Source organism: Rhinopithecus roxellana, chromosome 9 (genome assembly GCF_007565055.1).
Source record: "Rhinopithecus roxellana isolate Shanxi Qingling chromosome 9, ASM756505v1, whole genome shotgun sequence".
NCBI lineage: Eukaryota > Metazoa > Chordata > Mammalia > Primates > Cercopithecidae > Rhinopithecus > Rhinopithecus roxellana.
This window is the reverse complement of record NC_044557.1, coordinates 104,931,384-104,952,845: the sequence shown is the minus strand read 5'-3', so window position 1 is coordinate 104,952,845 and position 21,462 is coordinate 104,931,384. Positions and strand designations below refer to the sequence as shown.

At 37.5% G+C, this 21,462-nt stretch overlaps 1 protein-coding gene across 2 annotated transcripts in view; it reads right to left on the bottom strand.

The window, feature by feature from the left end:
* Positions 1-2,687: 2,687 nt before the first annotated feature.
* Positions 2,688-21,462, bottom strand: part of HAS2 (hyaluronan synthase 2) — a 29,334-nt gene continuing 10,559 nt past the window's right edge. The window contains exons 2-5 of one of the 2 annotated variants that reach the window (XM_030937306.1): positions 20,239-20,360; positions 18,905-19,531; positions 7,680-7,781; positions 4,679-5,608 (exon numbers count right to left, since the gene is read on the bottom strand). In XM_030937306.1, the coding sequence (XP_030793166.1) occupies positions 4,679-5,608; positions 7,680-7,781; positions 18,905-19,531 (1,659 nt within the window). In that variant the 5' untranslated portion in view covers positions 20,239-20,360. Of the gene's footprint in view, positions 5,609-7,679; positions 7,782-18,904; positions 19,532-20,238; positions 20,361-21,462 lie in introns of both variants that reach the window. The other variant, XM_010381518.2, reaches the window with a different exon arrangement.

Here is a 21,462-nt window from a genome sequence, read left to right as displayed (position 1 = left end):
CTTTGGGAGGCCGAGGCGGGCGGATCACAAGGTCAGGAGGTCGAGACCATCCTGGCTAACACAGTGAAACCCCGTCTCCACTTAAAAAAATACAAAAAATTAGCCGGGCGAGATGGCGGCGCCTGTAGTCCCAGCTACTCGGGAGGCTGAGGCAGGAGAATGGCGTGGACCCGGGAGGCGGAGCTTGCAGTGAGCTGAGATCCGGCCACTGCACTCCAGCCTGGGCGACAGAGCGAGACTCCGTCTCAAAAAAAAAAAAAACAAACAAACAAAAAAAAACCTGCCATTATGAGGATAATTGTACATGTTCACCTTCATCTTCTTTTTACATCTCATGCCACTCTTTATACCTCTATTATTCTGTTGTGCATCAAATCCCAGTGTAACTACCCTCTTACTTACAGTATAAATATCCCTCTTACTCAATTGTAAGCTCTCTGAGTATAGACACGACGTACACCACTTCATTTTTTGCCCATGACAGGAACTTTTTTTTTTTTGAGACAGAGTCTCACTCTGTTGCCTAGTCTGGAGTGCAATGGCATCATGTCCACTCACTGCAACCTCCACCTCCTGGGTTCAAATGATTCTCGTGCCTCAGCCTCCAGAGTAGCTGGGATTACAGGCATAAGCCCCCATGCCGGGCTAATTTTTGCATATTTAGTAGAGACAGGGTTTCACCATGTTGGCCAGGCTGGTCTCTAACTCCTGACCTCAGGTGATCCACCAGCCTCGGCCTCCCAAAGTGCTGGGATTACAGGCGTGAGCCACAGTGCCCAGCCTATAACAGGTACTTAATAAACTTAGTTAAAACCAGATATCTGCCAACACCCATAAATTATATTAAAGTAGAAAAGTTCAATGGGAGAATACAATATTTGAATGAATAACTATCTTAGAAATGACACGCGGTTTGAAGGGAACAATATAAAATACTAGATTAGGGCAATGCTCCTCAAACTTTAATGTGTGTAAAAGTCACCTGGGTGGGAATCTTATTAAACAGATTCTCCAGAGAATTTGATTCAGTAGAAATTCCCACATGCTGCTGAGGGACAAAATACTGAGTAGCATTAGTTGAAGGGGCAAGCTTGATGTCATAATGCCTGGACCTAAATTCCACCACTACAATGTGCTGGCTTTATAATATTAAGTTACCAAATTTCTTTAAACCTCACTCAGCTTCCTCGCTTAAAATGGCAATAATAATGGAACTTCTTGGGACCGACATAATAACTAATCCATAAAGCATGCTTCCGGTAGTGCCTAAAACGTAGTATGTGCCCAAAAATTAGGTGTCAGTGTGAGTACTTAATGGTACAAATAAGTCAACAGATTCCTAAAGAGAAGGGGTCATTAAACTACGGGCTGCAGGATGATCTGGGTTGTTGCCTGTTTTGGTAATGCCGGTGAATTAAGAATAGTTTTGTGGTTGTTTTTTGCTTTTTTTTTTGTTTTTGTTTTTTGAGACAGTCTCACTTTATTGCCCAGGCTGCAGTGCAGTGGTGCAAACACAGCTCATTATAGCCTCCTCGACCTCTGGGGCTAAAGCAATCCTCCCACTTCAGCCTTCTGAGTAACGACGACACCACACTGGGCTAATTAAAAAAAAAGAAAAATTGTAGAGACGGGGTCTTGCCATGTTGCCCACGCTAGTCTCAAAATCCTGGCCTCAAGCAGTCCTCCCACAGTGCTGGAGTTACAGGCATGAGCCACCATGCCCAGTCCTAAAATGTATACTTTAAGGCTCTTTACATCAAAAGATTGTCACCAAGTGACTTCATCAGTGAATTATTAAGATTAAAACCATCAATACTTCTGGCTTATCTGACAGTAATGTTCAGTGGCTGCAGTTTATAATGTAGCAGTACAAAAGTAATGAAGGATTCTTAGAAAACAGATAAAAGAACTGGGAAATAAGATGAATTTGAGGGATAAGAGGTAAAATGAGGTAATTACTATCAAAGCTCCTCTAATCAGAAAATGCTGTTAATGTCCCAATGCACTTTTTAAAAAGTCGATATTTAGTCTTTTTTTCTGATTATAAAAACATATTTATAATATTTGAAAAATACAAAAACATACATAGAATATAAATCAGTCATTCCCAGTATTAGAGATAGTCATGTTTAAACATCTTCACTTTTATAAAATTGGGATGTTACTGTACAAAATGGTTTTTTTTTAGTGTGACATTTCTCCAAAATCCATGTGTTCTCTGAGAACATTGTCTTCAATAGCTAAGGGTGTCCCATTTTATAGAAATGCCATGATTTATTTAATTATTGCCCTCATCATTTGATTTTAGGTTAAGGTTTTGTTATTATTTCTGAATAATGCTGAAATAAACAAGCTTGCTTATAATATTTCTGCATATCTGATTTTTTTTCCTGCTATAATTTACTATAATAAACAAAATTGTCTAAATTTGTGCTGCTTTCAAGGGAAGCAGAAGAGAAAATTATAGACAAGGGTAATGATAATTAAGCAGTCTCTCTCCTCTCTCTCTGGTTTTCCAGATTTCCAAACCACACCAATTTTGGGGATTTCTACCTAATAATAAGTAACATTAAATGACATATTCTTTTTTTACCAACCATCATTTTTTTAAACCCCCCCTTCCTAAATTCATACCATTATAATCAGGAAAACAGAGTTCCCCCTTCCCTTAGAAAAAAAGGCAATTATCTTATCAAAAATATTTTATTTACAAAAAATTAATTATACTATACATCCTATACTGGAAATACATTGAATAATTGCTAAAATAAATACAGGCAATTAATTCAACTTTTTATAAGAATGAGAGAATTTGACATTTGAATGTTATCAAAGCTTAACTTAGAACATAAATAGTTAAAAAGGCAAACTCAAGTTTTCGTCTCATTTATTGGCATGGTGTGATTGTTTCCCACAAGCTCTCCAATCAGTGAGAGTCTTGAGTTTCAGAAGATGTACCTTTTTGTACTCTGAAGGTAGAATGTGCAGCTTTTTCTTAGGCAGGACAGATGTAACATAGATGACTGCATAAAAAAGAGGCAGAAAGGCAGGAAGCCCATTTTTTTTTTTTTAACACTTCTCCATGTGTCTCTGCCTCACCATAATGCTGTTTATTCAATTATTCATATATTCCGTTCAACACAGGTCTACACAGCACCAGCTACAAGACAAGGTCAATTGTGTAAAAACTAAAACTGGATAATGGAGGCCTTGTAGTAACTAAATTAGCCAAGTTCAGAGTATTTGGTTCAATAATTTTTATATGTGCCAATCATTGATATACTTATTAAACCTTGATGTCACTTCTACTGTGTAGACATTTTTATACAGGTCCAGAACAGGAAATAGGAAGCGATGATCTGTGTAATTCAGAAAAACAAAATTCCTCATTTTAAAGTAAAAGAGGATAGATACTTGGTGATTCTATCTGCCAATTTTGAATTTATGTGTTTTATAATTTATCCAACTCACCTGTGTAAACATTATACTAACATGTAAAGTGAACTGGCAAGTTGAAAACAAAAAAGACAGGCAAAACATGTTCAATGTATAGGTAGGACCCAGTAAATTCAGGCCACAGAACAAAACCTTTGATAAACTGCATTGTATATGTCCAAATTATACAGATAATTTCTCCACTTTCCACTTGAGTTGGACTGGGAAAACAATGCCAGAATCTCCAAAGATTATTCATCTTTGATACCCATGTTTCGTCCAGTGCTGGATGCCTACTGTTTTCTTTCAAAGACTATCATTCCCTTTTTTAAAAAATCTTATGAAAAAATTGCACTGCCTTTGGCCTTGATTTTCAATGATTTTTTTTTTTAACGTACACACGAAAGTGTGTATTTTTACTTCCAAAGTGTGACAGGTATATTGGCCTTTTGTAAAAGAAATAAAAACAAAAAGTTAAAATGTTGAAAGTTTAAATACTTTTTTCACAGAAATAAACTATTCGATTTTAAAAGGTAGAGAGAGAGAAACATTTTATTCTTTCTGTCATAAACATCAGTCAACCAAGCTTCACATTTTGGGCAGGATTTTTTAAGTATAAATTTTTTAAGAACTTCTTTTATTTTTAAAAAGGAAGAACAGGTTTATTTTGGCAGAGAAGTAAAATATAGAATATGCAAAATTTGTCTTTAAGATTGGCATACAAAATTTAAAAACACAGTACAATTATATCAAAATACAGCACAGCCAACGGCCTTTAAAACTTCCTTTGGCATTTCATTTGGTAAAGTTAAAAAGAAAATTCTTCCTAAAAAAAAAAAAAAAAAATTATCTATCAAAACAGTCCATAAGTTAGGTTGTATAGGTTGAAAGAACTTTTCCTTGAGTTTCCAAAATCCTTTTCTTCCATGATAACCCACATAAAGCATGGCTAGTGAGGTATATAGGGCAAAACACTTTCAGGCGGATGCACAGTAAAGAAAAAGTGCATAAACAAAGAATTCATCCCATTTTCATAGAAATAACAGGTTAAATCTGAGTTTCTTCTTGTTGATGTATTGTTTTACTTTGGCAGAATGAACATAAACCCACATAAATGTCTTTGTTCAAGTCCCAGCAGCAGTGATATGTCTCCTTTGGTGGCATTATCTGATGCCACAATACTGTACAGCCCCTAGAGGAACTAAGGTGTTGTGTGTGACTGCAAACGTCAAACCATGGAAGATCATACATCAAGCACCATGTCATACTGTTGTCCCTTCTTCCGCCTGCCACACTTGTTGATGAGAACAACATACAGCGTCAAAAGCATGACCCAATAGCATGCATAGAGCAACGTTCCAACAATGAGAACTGTCTGTTTGGATTCTGAAAATGGCCTTTTAGATTCCTTATAAATGGTGAAAATCACACCACCCAGGAGGATTGTAAACCAAACTGACACTGGAATGAGTCCTATGAAATTAACCACAATGGTTTTCCTTCCTGATGTGCCCCACCCAGCTTTGTTTATTGTTGCAATTGCAAACATCTTGGCGGGAAGTAAACTTGACATGTATAACACTGAGTAGAGAGACATGAAGACCATGACGATATTTCCTCTAAGGCAGCTGGCAAAAGATGATTTTATGAGACCTACTAGCTGGACAGTTAACAAGAAGAGGAGAATGTTCCAAATTTTACCCCGGTAGAAGAGCTGGATTACTGTGGCAATGAGAAAGAAAGGAAAGAATCCAGTGATAATCGCTTCATAGGTCATCCACAAGTGATGTTTGTGAAACCACATTGCATTGTACAGCCATTCTCGGAAGTAGGACTTGCTCCAACGGGTCTGCTGGTTTAGCCATCTGAGATATTCTATAGGTGTTTCAGTAAGGCACTTGGATCGAGCTGTGTATTTTGTTGCATAGCCCAGACTCAGCACCCGGTTCGTGAGATGCCTGTCATCACCAAAGCTACACTGGTTGCCCATAAATTCTTGATTGTACCAATCTTCCACAAACTCATGCAACAAGGAGTTTCTGTACATTCCCAGAGGTCCACTAATGCACTGGACACACCCAAAATAAGACTGACAGGCCCTTTCTATATTAAAAGCCATCCAGTATCTCACACTGCTGAGGAATGAGATCCAGGAATCATACTTGTTTAAAATCTGCAAGAAGAAAAACATAAATAAAAGGTAAGCTTTAGCTAAAAATTCCAGCAAAACCTGTTCCATCCTGAGGTAACTACCTGGAGTAAGATTTGTTATTTTATCCTCCTATTTTGGCTTCCTTCCTCTTTTTGGCGTGGTTATTTTATGTTTTCTCTGATTCTCTGATTCTGTTACTAATTTGTTACGTTGTATGCATGTGTTGCGATTCTTCGTTGGTGAATATTTTTTCTACTTCATCTTCTATCCTCTTTCTGCTATTCTTATTCTGTTTGTTGTGTTATCATATTGAGATATTTATTTATTTAGAGATGGAGTCTCACGCTGTCACCCAGATGGGGTGCAGTGGCATGATCTCGGCTCACTGCAACCTACACCTCCCTGGTTCAAGCGATTCTCCTGCCTCAGCCTCTCCGATAGCTGGGGACTACAGGTGGGCGCCACTAGGCCTGGCTAATTTTTGTATTTTTAGTAGAAATGGGGTTTTGCCATGTTGGCCAGGCTCGTCTTGCTTCTGACCTCAGGTGATCTGCCCACCTCGGCCTCCCAAAGTGCTGGGATTATAGGCGTGAGCCACCGTGCGTGGCCAAATTGAGATTTTTTTTAGGCTTTAGTTCTCAATTCCTAAACTCTTTTCTCCCAGGCACTCTTTCATAACATCTAAGATATGAATGTTTTTAGGTCCCAGTTCCTCCTGTGCTGGTTAATTTCAAACTGATCCTATCCTTGGCTATTAATTTTCCTCTCCTTTATCCATGCTTTTTGGCAATATCAGCAATAGGAGAGTTTCCCATGGCCTTCCTGCAAAATTTGAATCGTGAAATAATGCTTTATATAAAGGTTATTGAAAATTATCAGCTTTTTTGGCAATATTTCTAAATTCTCTCCTCTGTCTCAATTTTGTTCAGTTTTCGTCTGGATTTTGCAAGCTTCCTTTTCTTTAAAATCACCAGGCTATTTTTTTTTGTCCTTTCTAATGTAATTTTCTTTGCCTTTGCTATCAAACTACATATCTAAAATGGGTTATACAGCCAGATAATATCTAAATTTTAAAGTCTACTTTCCATGTGCTTTCTTACCTTTTGCTAAAGTCTAACCTCTTATTTGCAAGGCAATTTTATTTTAATCTTCACATATTTTCAGATATTCATTTTTCCAAATGTCAAATTACCTCCATTAATATTTGTTTCATTGTTTCTTCATCAATAACAAATGATGAACAATATTGGAAAACCACTTATCTGTTCTTTGCCTCTCTCACTAGTATAAATTTGAGTCGCTGTTTTTTTTTTATTCCTTTTTGACTCAGATTTTTTTTTAATCAACCACATATTGATCGTCCTTTAGGTATATAGGTATAGGATATGTATCAATTTCTTACCATACTTCTGTTTCTTTTTTCTTTTTTTTTGAGACCGAGTCTTACCCTGTCACCCAGGCTGAAGTGCAGGAGCATGATCTCGGCTCATTGCAACCTCCGCCTCCCAGGTCCAAGTAATTCTCCTGTCTCAGCCTCCCAAGGAGCTGGGGCTACAGTCACAAGCCACCACGCCCAGCTAATTTTTGTATTTTTAGTAGGGATAGGGTTTCACCATATTGGTCAGGCTGGTCTCAAACTCCTGACCTCAAGTGATCCACCTGCCTCAGCCTCCCAAAGTGCTGGGATTACAGGTGTGAGCCACTGCATCTGGCTCATACTTCTATTTCTTAATCCTTGTAATGAAATAATTTTTAGCAGAACATGAAATATTAAGTTATGGCCCAAAGATATATGGTGGAAATCATTACACATTTATTTTAACTTGCATATAAACTTATCAGCTACTACAGAAATGGGTTATACCCCAGGACTAAGCAAGAAAGTTCTAAATTATATTTCAATTTACATAGGAAAAGAGGCAGTGAAGCAGATCCAAGGTACATTTCAATGTGTCTCAAGCACCAAGAACAACACCTGGCACAGAGTTAGTGTTTAATAAATGTATGCTCAATGAGTCAATGAGTAAAAGTGCTCTTAAAAGTGTTTCATGCAAAAAAAAAAAAAAAAAAAAAAAAAAATGAAGCCATGTACCTGGACATCTCCCCCAACACCTCCAACCATAGGATCTTCTTCTAAAACTTTTACCATCTCCACAGATGAGGCTGGGTCAAGCATAGTATCTGAATCACAAACCTGCAAAGAAGAAAATGAAAAATGAGTTAAAGAACTATAAATACATGTCCTGTAGTCAAAATATCGCATACATACTGTGTCCTCATCTTACTGTCACAAGGCCTCAGTAACAGAGATAGGGTGGTGATAACAGAGGCCTTGTTATATCATGGCCAACACAAAGAGCCTATTTTTCAGCAAACTCAATATTTAAGGTAATGGCATTGCTGGGTAGAACAGCTGAAGTGATGTGCTCAGTATGACTTGTAGCGTGATCAACTTGTCCCAGTTTGCCATAGATGCTCCCCATTTTGTCAATGAAAGTCTCCCATCCCAGGTAACCTCCAGTCCTGGCAAACTGTAATGGGTGGTCCCCCTAGAGGTCTGTTTAAGGAAAAAAAATGTTTTTTAGTTACCTTCAATAAGGCTTTTAGGCTTTTTTGTCTTTCAGGTCTGAATGATAAGAAAATTCTATGACGTTATTGAAAGGGAGACATATTTAATGATTTTACCTTTCATTTTAATATGGTAAATAAATGACAGGAGAGCAATTCTCCTACATAGGATTGTGTAATTCTAAAGCAATAGTATAGCTCTAAAGATTATACAGTTCTAAAGTTCATATGACCTGGGCTTAGCAAATGACATTGCATCAGGAAGGGGATTTGCAGGACCTTCAACACCTTTTTATTCTAAAGTATTATTAAGTGTTCATCTAGCCCTCTGAATTTAAAAGTGGATATAAATCACTTTAAGCTGTTCTGGAAATGCCCATTGTTGTTTTTAAACACAATCTTTCTATGAGCCAAACAAAAGCAAGTCTGAAACCAGACCAACCACAACTTCAAGAAAATTGTTGGAATTAGTTTATAACTGTGTATTCCTAATAGACATTTCTGTTGGAGTCTCAAGGGCACAGGGCTATAAACTGTGCTTTTCTTTCCAGAGTGATTTCCAAATCCATTGAAAAATTAAACAGAATAACAAAGCAAACGGAAAACCAAACTATTACCTGTACACTTACAAAGCTGATATGGAGAATAGGGCTTTATATGTGGAAAAGTGGGCTTCTGTTTCCCAGAATTACTCAGTCCTGGAGACTTTACTCAGTCCCAGAGAGGCTCTCAGTGGGACTAGCCTCCTGCAGATACAGTGTATGTCCCTTCAAAAGGTACAGCTGATACCTGTTCCTGGGAGATTGTCTACTCCCAAAAGCCAGGGAGAAAGAGCTGGGCTTCCCCTTATTCCTTCCACACTCACTAATAAGATTAAGTCATTCCTTTTCTCTTAGGAAAGGAGTGAGACAGCTGGAAAAGGCTGGTGGGTTATACCTGCCAATGGAGCTTCCTCCATATGAGCAGAGAAAATCAGAAATAGAAAAAAAGTCGGAAAAAAAAAGTCCCCATCTCTCTATCCCTGCAACTTTTACTAATTGGACATACTATTTTCTGCTGAATGCAGCGAAGTCCTAACAAATATAAATTGATCAGAATTGTTATGTGATTAATCAGCCTGACATCCCCATTCAGACAATGAATGGCATGATTGGCAGAGACTCAGTATTTATTATCTGCAATTCCCATTATTCTGCCATCAAGTCTGACTGTACTGGTCGGACTGAATCAAGATTTAGCTAATTTTTAAAATATCAAATAAATTATTTAACAGTTCTGCAAACCACTCTAGAAACATAGTATTTCAGCCTGAGCAACAAAGGGAGGCCCTGTCTCACAGAAAATAGTGTTTGATTTACCAGTTTTCAATAAAAAAAAAAAAAAAGGAAATTAACCAATTAGTAGAAGCATAAAGTCTCAGAATTAAAGGAGACTCTAGACAATGTAGCATGAGTCCCTCACATTAGTAACTAAGGAATCCCAGCATTTTTAAAAGCATCTAGGCTGGGTGCAGTGGCTAAGACCTGTGTTAGGAAGAGCAGTGGGAAGCCAAGGCAGGGGGATTGTTTGAGCCCAGGAGTTTGAGACCAGCCTGGGCAACACAGCAAGACCCCATCTCAAAAAAATAACAAAATAAAATAAAAAATAAAAGTATCTACCTCAATTTTACTAATAGCTTTTTTATTTTTCTGAAAAGGTTTCATGTTAATGAAGAATGCTAGTGAAAATAGCAATTTAAATGCATTATTGGAAATTATAATGTGTGGAGTATATGCGGCATCAGAAAGTGAACCTATCACCCTTCTAGGTTTAATTATAGTAATTGTGGCATTAACTTCTGAATTTTTAAAACTTTATTCTCCTTATTTAGAAGCACTCATTTTCTAAATGAAACCCTATTGATTATTTTTGTCATTCCATTTAGGTTCAGCATAGTCTCACTTATTTTAAGAAAAAAAAAAATCAGGCAGAAGCTAGGCATTTGTTTTTCATTATAAAAAAACAGGATTTTACTGACACTTGGGTTTGTATCCAAGCATCCCAAGTCTCCGGAACCTAGAATAATTCCCCCGAAAGTAATGTTTTGCCTCTCCCATGCCCTGTCTATCCCTGGTTTGTATGTGGCTACGAGCTGGGCAGGAGGTCTGTGATGAGGCTAGAAAAAGGTGAAGGCAGAAAGTCTAACTCATCTTTAGCCTCCAGCATCCTGATTTTATGACCACACCCACCTCTGTTGACTCAAGCTGGAAAAGGTAAAACCAGGCTAAAATAAGACTAAAAACAACAGGAAGGGGGCAATCCAGAGTTAATGTTCAAATAACTCCATCTGCTTGTGAGCACAAGCAAGCCAGGAGAACTGCCTCTTTGAAATGACTACACTGGAACCAAATTTATGAGGTTCTGCATATTTAAATTGGTTCCTGCTCCTCCCAATTTCCAATAGCAAAGTGCCAGAAGTTCTCTGAGAGAGATTGTTCACATGGTGAATGTAGCTGTATCAGAAAGAAAAGCTCAGAAATCTCTTGGGAAAGGGTTTATTATCGTGGGATTTAACAGCTTTAAAATTTTTCAACTTCTGGATGCTGTTTGGTGATAGAATGCCAGCTAGAAAGCCATGGTCTTTGGCAGTTTGTGAAAGCATGTGTATTCACAGACACAAGGGAATTTACTCAGTAGGGTGTAAAGAGCATAACTTTTGCCCTTCTTAATTCCATACAGCAAGAACAGGCTTCCTAGCCATCTCCTCACTCATCAATAACAAGTATGTAGTTTCATGAATGTCAGCTAGTTAGCCCTGGATTAGAATCTGTGAAGACATGTACCAGTTCAAGGAGAACTGAACCTCACATAAGGAAAAACTACAGGACAGGATTTGCACACAGGAAAGAGAACAAACTGAAACATCTTTTTGGCCACACTAAGTGCATCAGTGTAATTTGTTGAAACTACATGATCACTAGTTGTAAGATTTCTCACTAGAAGATACGGAAATGAAGCAAGTCACCAACTTTTGAGTAAATGAAACATGTCAAGACAAGAACACATTATTTAGAAGAACCAGCCACCTCAGTCTTAACCACAGAATCATCCACTAAATTGCATAAGACCATCACTCTTCGTGCCTCACTACTCCAGCTAAGAGTTAATTCCCTCCATTTCCTCCCTATCTAAAACAGGGATTGGCAAACCAAGGCCTACTGGTCAAGTCTAGACTGCCACCGGTCTTGATATGGGTCATGGGCCAAAAATGGTTTTACATTATTCAATAGTTGAAAAAAAATCAAAAAGAATATTTTGTGACACATGGGAATTATATAAAATTAAAATTTTAGTGTCATAAATAAGCTTTTATTGGAATTCAGCCTTTCCCGCTCATTTACTTACAATTTATGGCTGCTTTTCATCCCGCAACAGCAAAATTGGCTGGTTACAACAGAGACCATATAGCCTGCAAAGCCTAATATTTACTATTTAGCCTTTTATAAGCAAAGTTTGCCAACCCTGGGTTCAAAATAACTGGTTACAGGGGGAAGGTTCTGCTTTCTTAAAAATAACAGTGAAGTTGAGATTAAATATGTTTGAAGCCCAATTTTAATTTAGTAGATTTTGCAAAAGCTGTCTCCATCTCCCTGTGTTAGGAAAAGCCTGAAATATAGGATATTAATAAATTAGATTTTCTTCAGCCAAGATTTTGCCTATTACAAGAGCAAGTACCCATGAAATCAAGAAGTCTTCATTAAAGTCTGAGGCCCTGTAACTTACTACTTCCATGACCTTGAATGAGCCATTTGCCATCATCATGGGACATTTGTGAGACACTGCAAATAAAAGTACCTTGTGAATTACAAAGGACTGTATTCCATTAGTATAAGGTAATAGTCTTCAATATTTTATACTTTCCAAGTAAACCCACACCTAAAGGATTATGTCAATTATGATCACAAATAGATGGCTCAGTAGCAACGATCACTAATAGGAACATAGGAATTGATTACATATAGAGAATCTCTTACCACATGAACAAACTCAAATTTATTTGGAAGCCATCTATAGCATTCCTGTCTGTTCTAATTTATCTCACTAATCTTAGAGTTAATTTATCTCACAACAATCTAAATAAAAATCTCCTGCAGAAATACTATTATCTATTCCACCAGATGCCTTTCAAATTTTAAGATCCAAGTCTAAAATGCCAAATCTCCATGTTTTACTTTTAATGTCTTTTTTTTCAGACTGATGGATCTCCTCACTTCCTCCCATACCACTTCAAAGGGCATTGACAGCTAACACAGCAAGAGAGAAATCTTAATTACTCTGGCTGCCTTCAATGAGGAAACAGGTTGAAAATAAATCAAAACTTTTTCTTTGGCTACTGGCTTCACCTTTTTCCTGCTTGTAAGGCTTAACCTTTCATCTTAACCTTCACCCTTCATCCTAACCTTGACCCAGTGAGACTATCTCTAGAATGTGTAGAATTTGTTCTTGGTTCCTCCCACAACTTAACCCAAAAGTAAATAGAAATTCTGCATCCCCCCACCACCGCAGCCCAATTTCTCTAGTAAAAAGGGGTAATGGCAGGAACAAAAACTTCCACAAATACTTACTTAGTAAATACAAGATGTTACCATTCCCCCGAACTCCTACCAGCACAACCTCAGAGCAAACACACTACTGAAACAAGCAAACAAAAAAAGTACTATATAAGGCCTTGGAATCAAATTCATCTGGATCCCAATCCACCATTAACCAGTTATGTAAACTTGGACTGGTTTCTTCACTACAGACTCCTTACCTCCTGAGGTTCCATTCTGTAGGTGAAAAATATGGTTAATCATACCTACCTCATAAGTTTGTTGTAATGGTTAGTTAATAAGATAATGTATGTAAAGCTCTTAATAATGGCTAGCTCATAGTAAATGCTCAATAAATGGAACTCATATATACTAAAAAGTAGGCCACAGTACGTGCAAGATTTGGGTGAAACAAAACAGTGAGGATAGAAGTTGACTTTACAAAGATGGAATATTATACACAATTTAACATTTCTCATACAACCAAAAAAAAAAAAAATCAATCCAAAGCTCTAGTGTATGTTCATTAATTATATTACAGCAAACTTCTAAGACTTTATCAAGATTGTATAACTTTATTTTTTAATCTTGATTTTCAATTTATATGAATTCTAGATGAATAGAATTTACTTATAAACATAGCTAAGTTAAGCAGCCTCAAATTAAGCAGCAAATACAAAATCATAAAATCTAAACATTTCAGAGCTATAAATCTTTTTGAAATCAATGAATAAAACCATTGCAGAAAAAAAAAAAAAGTCCTCAATGAAAACATCATCTTTCCTTTGTGAAGGGAACAGGGGATGGGCAGGAGGTTCTTCTCTTGTAGTAAGTTGGTTTATGGTACAGGATCTCAAATGTAGCCAACAGAAAGCCTTTACATTATAGACACCTATGCAGTTTGGTACTTCTTTGTAATTCTTCTTAAAAGGAATTAGGAATATACAAGCATTCCTTAGTAGAATGAATTATCCAAATTATTATAAAATAATTCCTGCCTTCTGACAACCAATCTCTTCCAATTATTAAAGTGAAAAAAAAGGAGTCATTTGGTTATTCTCTTTTCCTTTCTAGGAAAGTTGAAAACGAGCGAAAGTTATAAAAGGTGCAAAACAAAGGTGACGAGCCAGCTGGCAAAGTGAGAAACCAAATGCTGTCACCTCTAAGGCTTAAACCATGAAGGACCCTTATTCCAAATGTTTGGAATTCTCATTCTAAAGAAGAGAATCAGGAAAGCTCATAATGGTGCCCTTAAATCAAGATTTATATTCGAGAAGCAATCTGGGGGAAAAAGGCAGATTAAAAGTGAGAGTGAGAAACATGACAGTAACTGACAAATGAAAATTCTGATATGGCTTTTTCTTTTGATCTTGCTCTAGCAGAGCTTCAGGATGTTGCCAGATATAATTAAGACGTCAGAAGAATTACACCAATACTGACTTAACAATCTTGAGCTGAAAGAGATCTTAGAGATCGTCTGGTCTACTACCTCAATTGATGGTAAACAACAAAGTTGGGTACAGAATTCAGATTTCCTCATTCCTATTTCAGTGAGCTCTTAGTCTTATCCTCCAAAATGAAAGACACAAATAAACTTACTATTCTCAATACTGGCCCGCAGAATATTTCAGTTGCTCAGGCTTTCTATACAGAACAGAACAGGAACCAGTCAAATGTTATACACAGTTGATTATCATTATTTATGGTAATTATATTACATAAAGTTACCAGGAACATTGAACTGGAAAATACTGAAAATGTGCTTCTAGCAGAAACAGAGGGCTAGGTTCCTCCGAACCTCTGGCCACAACATTTTTGACAACACATAATCTTGTTTTACCTATGCTTCTGTTTATATGTACCTTATTTAATATACATATGGTTGGTTCATTAATATTGAACTCATGTGCAACAGCACGGTATCTCATGCCTAAAGGAAATTCATCTCCATGAGGTGTATCACAGTCTTCTTGTGCTTAGGAGCGCTAGATAGCATTTCAGCATTATAGTTCGAGGCCATGTTAAATAGCTACGCCGCCAAGGAAAAGCACAAAAAAGGGAAAAATGTGGCACTAAAGAGACCATGAAGAGGATAATTGTTTACAGTATAAAAGCTGAAACAAGAAGCCAAAGCATCACCTTGTTTGACCTCAGCTGGAACATGCACATTGGACGAGTCAAATTTTTTGCCACTGTGTGCTTGTTAGCAAATGATCACCTAATGACTGCAATTATTGATTTTAGGGTTACAAGTACATTTTACCAAGTAGACAAATTTACAAATACAGAATCCAGTAATAATCACAGTCAACTCTACTGTTATCAATAATAAAGCCTTACTTTTTTCCCACTCAAAGAATTCTGGATATGTAGAATGCTATGAGATTAAATCAATAATAACATTTCCTCCTATAATCTTCCAGCTTCGAAGATGTTCTTATTTGTTATATATTTTCTACCTAGGAAGTCCCTAATGCACACATCAGGGGATTTTTTTATTTTCCTTTGTCTCATAGACTGGTGGCCACTTGAATTGTAATATGCATGTTCAGTAAGAGATAGGAATAAAGCAATTATATAATCAAGACATCAATATATTTTAAGTTTTCTGAAAACATTACATTATAAAAGATACAAAAAATTAACATAATCCCAAAGTGTTCTAAAAACAAGGGAAAAATAGAAAAATATACATTGGAAAGTGTCAATTGGTTGGGTATTTGTTTAAGGTAACTTTAATTTTGCTTATTGTACTTTTTTAATACTTTTGAAACATGCTGCCATAAGCCTGTGTTACTTTTGTAAATAAAAAAGCCAACATAAACACTACTTCAAAGAGGTACACCAAACTTTTGTCCAACATTAAGTCATACTCAGAACAGGTCAGAATCTACCCATTTTTTAAAACAAAGTTTCTCTAGAAAATACACTATGAATTTTAAAAATCTTGCTCACTCTCCTTTAAAAAAAAAATTCATTCCCTTCAACTTTTTTTTTTTTTCCCCTTTTTTGAGACTGTCTTGCTGTGTTACCCAGGCTGGTATGATAATGGCTCAGTATAGCCTTGACCTCCTGGACTCTAGTAATCCTTCCACCTCAGCCTCCCAAGTAGCTAGGACCAGAGATGTGTACCACCATGTCCAGCTAATTTTTTTTTTTTTTTTTTTTTTTTTGTAGAGATGAGTTCTCCCTATGTTGCCTAGACTGGTCTCGAACTTCTGGGCTCAAGCAATCCTCCCACCTTGGCCTCTTAAAGCACTGCACTTAAAGGCATGAGCCACCACACCGGCCCTCTTTAACTTCTTTTCTCAATTTATTTTTCCCTTCCTGTTTTCTACCTTCATCTCTGAAAGCACCCATGAGCACCATCAGATAAATTTGCTACCACACTGGGTTTCTCCTTGACTAGTGACTCCCTCACTGTTCTATGTCAGCATTAATTATTTGAACAGCTACAAGGCTGAGAGAGCAGTCAGTAGAGAAGACTAGAGATGAAAGCTGAGACAGAGTTAGAGCTGGTAACTGATAAAGCTTTATTCCCAAAGAGACAAGAGGAAGCAGGTCCAGTGGTCTCAAGGGCATAGATCAAAAGTATAACCTTGAAACAAGAAGTGAGGTTGGATACTCTTGAAACAGTTTAAGAAGAGAGTAAAGATGATCTTGACAGCATTCAGAATCAGTACTTTTGACTTTCTCTTTAATAGGAGGCAAGGTCATCTGTTAGTAGTTAAGCAGAGAGGAGTTTGGATAGGGTTTTGGGAAAGTGGTGAAGGTATGAAATAATAGGCTATGAGAGCAATAAGCAAGACATCTATTCAAGACCAAGTGAAAAGAGTGCTGAAGAGTGCCAAGGATTCGGCTGCAACTGGAAACCAATTCTTTTGGCCATCTCTCGCCACAGTTAAGCGGAATTCTCCAGCAGGTTTGTGAGCATGGTCAATTTCTTGCCCAGTCCCCATTTTCTCTTGCGTATTACCACCTGAACTTCACTTCCTTCTTTCCCTAACCAGCCTGTACTCCAAGTTCCATCACTTGTAATGCTTAGCGGCCAACATCCTCAAACCCTTTTCCCCTTATTTGTCTTTCTGTGGTTTCTGCTTTGTAATGCGCAAACCCTGGGTCAGTCAGAATAGAAGATGGGAGTGTTTAGTGTTGTGGATTGAACCTTAGGAAACTGCCATTTTTACAGGTCAAACATGGTTAAATATTGAGGGATTTACTGAGGGATGGAAAGATGGAATTACCAGTTTCAGAATGCTAAGACATTTGTACTCCTGTGTGAGTGCTTGGAACTGGCTGAGAGTCCCAGGAGGCATCAGGGCCCAGTTAAGAGCCGCTGGTCGGGTCAGTATAACTGGAGATTTCCCCTATCTTAGCCTGGAGGAAGAAAAGTTCTCAAGCCTAACTAGGGCTCTAGCAGGAGGCCTACTCTAATATTTCATATTTTGTATTTTTTTTTCCTGGACAGGCACAGCATAAAGTTGTCAAGGATACAAACAAAATTCAAAACAAAAATGATGGGAGAAGAGGGTTTGGGAGGAGCAGGTTTAAAGAAAAGTAAGAAAAAACCCATACAAAGAGGCCTTGATTAGAAATGACCGGTGTGGCAATTGTTTTAACTAAAAGACAAAATATCAAAACAGATGTTTTCTCATTTAAAGCCCAGAACTTCATTTTTCATATCCTCTATAAGTTCCCATCATCCTTTCCCTTTAAAAATAGCCTATTATCCTCTCATCCAAGCCCAAAGTTATACTATGTAAATACCAGATGTCCAAAGATAACTGAAACTACCTTAACTTGAAAGTTTTACCTTTGAGAAATTAGGAGAAACTTGACAGAGAAAGGCTCTCAACTGTCTAGAAGGGAGATTAACATGTAGATTAGCATAATGAAGAAATGCCTCTAAACTCTTCAGACATCAACTGAAATTAGTCATATGGCGGCAATTGACAGGTACTATAATTTGAGTAAGGACTAAATGATAATAATAACAATATTCATATAAAAAGCTTTCATTCTATCAATGATAATATCATAACTAACTTTTGCCAAACTCTTGGAATACATTAATTTATTCTATCCAGAAAACTGAGACTCAGAGAGGTGGTCTGGCCTGTGGTCAACCAGCTAGTAATCTCTATGATTAGAACTTTGGTCAATTGACTCTAAAGCCAATGTCCATTCCTATCTCACTACGTGACAACCACTAGGCATGGCTCTGTGGCCGTAAAGGACCCTAAGGAATAGGATGGGTTTTCTAAAAACTAGAATTTCACTAGAAATTCTTGAGGAGAGGAAGACCATCCCAGTGCCTTTCTTAAACCAGAGACATTTTTCCCCTCTCAATACCACCATGGCCAAAATCTAATTATTAAAGAGTACCTGCAGAAAATTAAAACTAGAAACTCACAGGGACCCTACTAATGTTCTAAAGAAGGAAGCTTCAATGAGAACCAGGAGAGGAGAACCCCTCTAGTGAGCTGTCAGGAAATTAATGGGAGACACAGCCTGCCTAATTTTCATGCAGGCAAACACCATCACAAATGCTTTCAAAGGTCAAGTTGCAGTGAGTGAGGTAATGCTGTTTGGAGAGTGAAATAAACATTACTTTGCCTTTGCTCTAAGATTTTTTTTCCCATTTTTTGTTTTCCTTTTCCTTCTCTCAATTTTAATTTTTTTTTTTGCTCTTTTAAATCAAAATTGTTCTCACCACCCTTATTTTGCCCAGTCTCTGCGAAAAACATTTTATAGCCTTCCTTCAGCCTGCAGATTTTCTCAAGACCCTTCTGCTCAGGCAGACACTATATTCTTACAAAGCTGGAGAGTTTTAGAGTGTGGAAAATGACGTTGGATTTGACTTGGCAGAACCAAGGGGGCAAAGAAGGTAAGAGAGGGGGAGAGAAGGGAAGGAAGGGTCTCCTGTCAAAATAATCCTGATTTTTAACCAATAACACGGCACAAATTAAGCATTTTCATAGATAGTCTCAACAGTTTTACAAGATTTTTTTTTCCTCTTTTTCAAAATGTGCTTTCAACAGTCATGCTATTTTCAAATGAACTGAAAGAAGTACTGTGTTCAGAAGGGACAAGGATGGGCTATAGCATATGACTGGACAGATACAAAAGCTGCTTTATTTAAATGTATGTTTGCCCTGGCAGGAATTTGGAGACCTACCTGTACATAATCCACACTTCGTCCCAGTGCTCTGAAGGCTGTGTACATGACTTCTCTTTTTCCACCCCATTTTTGCATGATGCAGATACTTTTGTTGGACAAGACCAATTGCGTTACGTGTTGCGAGCTTTCTTTATGTGACTCATCCGTCTCACCGGGACCCTTTTCGTGGAAGTTGTTCTTCCAGATATAAGTGGCTGATTTGTCTCTGCCCATGACTTCACTGAAGATGTCCATCATGTAAAGGTCATCTTCTGAGTTCCCATCTATGACCATGACAACTTTAATCCCAGGGTAGGTTAGCCTTTTCACAGATTGCAAACATTTTCTTAAGTAGTCTGGATCTTCTTGATAGGCAGCGATGCAAAGGGCAACTGTTTTGTTCAACTTTATGGGGGTTTCTAGGGATTTTTTCATTTTCCGGTGCTCCAAAAAGGCAAATAGGCTTTGGATGATGAGGTGTGATGCCAAAAAGGCACCATACAGTCCAAAAGAGAAATAGTAATTATCCGTTTGGATAAACTGGTAGCCAACAATATAAGCAGCTGTGATTCCAAGGAGGAGAGAGACTCCAAAGAGTGTGGTTCCAATTATCCTCAGGATACATAGAAACCTCTCACAATGCATCTGTAATATAATCAAATGATATTTCGGTTAACCATGATTGTCCCACACTTGTTATATACCTAGTATCACAGGGAGAGTATTGGACTAGAAGCATTCAGGAGTTTTAACACTCAGTTTTTCACCCAACTCATTGTGTGACTTTCTGCACTTCAGTTTGCTCATCTGCAAAATAGCAATAAGGATGCCCTTCTAGCATACCTCAGGGAGTTATTTCAAGGGTCAAATGAGATGATGGTACAGGATACTTCTGAAAACCAATGTATTAAACGAATACTGCATACATTGCTTTAATGTGTTAGATCACTTGCCTAAGGCTATACTCTATGTATGTGGTCATAGCCAGGCGTGGACCCTGAAGTTTCTAACGCCCAAAGCAGTCATTCTTCTATATAGTCCCCTCACCCCTTGATACTGGCCAGTGAAAAACATCCACTGGAGATTTTGCTAAATTTCTCATGTGTAATTTAATCTCACCTCCAAAGCGTATTCCTCAACTTAAATCCTTTCCATGCAGCCAGCTGAGATTGGAGATCAGGATACTGGATTCTAATACTAGCTCATTAACTAACTGTGTGACCTTGGGTGAGTCCCCATACCTCTCTGGGTCTCAGTTGTTGTTTTGTAAAAATAACTGTTAAATGAGGTATTTTAGAATTGATTATTTCTGAAGTTCCCACTGATGCTAAAAATCTTCCATCCCTAAGTACCTTGCATAGATATCTATCAAAGCCCTCATAATTCTGAATTGTACTCCTTTGTTCCAATGTCTATCTCCTCCATCCACCATCACCAATACTAGATGATTAGATCCGGAGCATCACGAACCTCACTGGAACACAGTAAACACAATAAATGTTTATGGAAATAGTGAACACATTAAAGGACAAATAACATCATGATTTATTTCAGCAAGTGAGTTTCCATCCTGTTAAAAGCTATAGTACATTAGACCTGAAACACATTTCCATTCAATAATAGTCAGTTTTGTAGTCATCCCTAAATTTTGTCTATCTCCTGAAAAAGGTTTTAAACAACTCAGGGACAAAAGGACCATTTTTCCTAAAACATTGGTATTTCCCAAAGGATTTGTATTTCCCAAAGCATTTCTGATGCTTACATTAAAGGGGTGGTTGGCAACCCTTTTTATTTTATTTTTTTCCTCCTGGAGTTTTATTTTCCTCCTCTTCCAAGGATGAACTATCAAAGAAGATATAATTGGTATAAATGTAACATCTTCATCTTTAGTCATTTGCATCCATTTTTGGGCTTTTCTCATATTTACACATATTTAGTGTTTAATCTTTTTCTTTAATTCATTTCATTTTTAAAAGCTAAATAAATTTATTTTAAATAGAAACTTAGACTAAGCAATTACCTTTGCAAAATCTTTTGCTTGATGTGCTATTTATAATTTCCCAATCCACGTGCAAACTTAACACTGACTGTTCACACAGTATCCTCTAGGCTATTAACAGCTGCATGGCCACCACGTTGCTCAGCTCCAAGAGGCACCATTCACACAGTCACCTGCTATTCCCGGCAATTGTACATTGAGACAATCCTGAGGGGATCTGCACTGTACTTTTGGGAAACCTTAGTGTGGCTTCTTACCAGTTGTGTTACCTTTCCTTCCTGAGCATAGACTTGGTGTGGCCAAGGCATTCCAGGCTTTGGAAATCTGAGATGTGCCACTTCCAGTGAGATCTTTTCAGAAAGATAATATACCCCCTCTCATCTCTCTGGCCCTTCGACAGGCTTGATACATATATCAACAATGTTTTAGGGAATTGGAAAGCCCCAAGATAGATGGAGCTTGGTCCTTGGATTGCCATATGAAAGGGAGCCACCCACCAAACAGGAATACCTGCCATGGACGCTTACGTTAGCACCAAATAATTTCTGGATTTTTGTTTGTTCATTATGCATTTGGG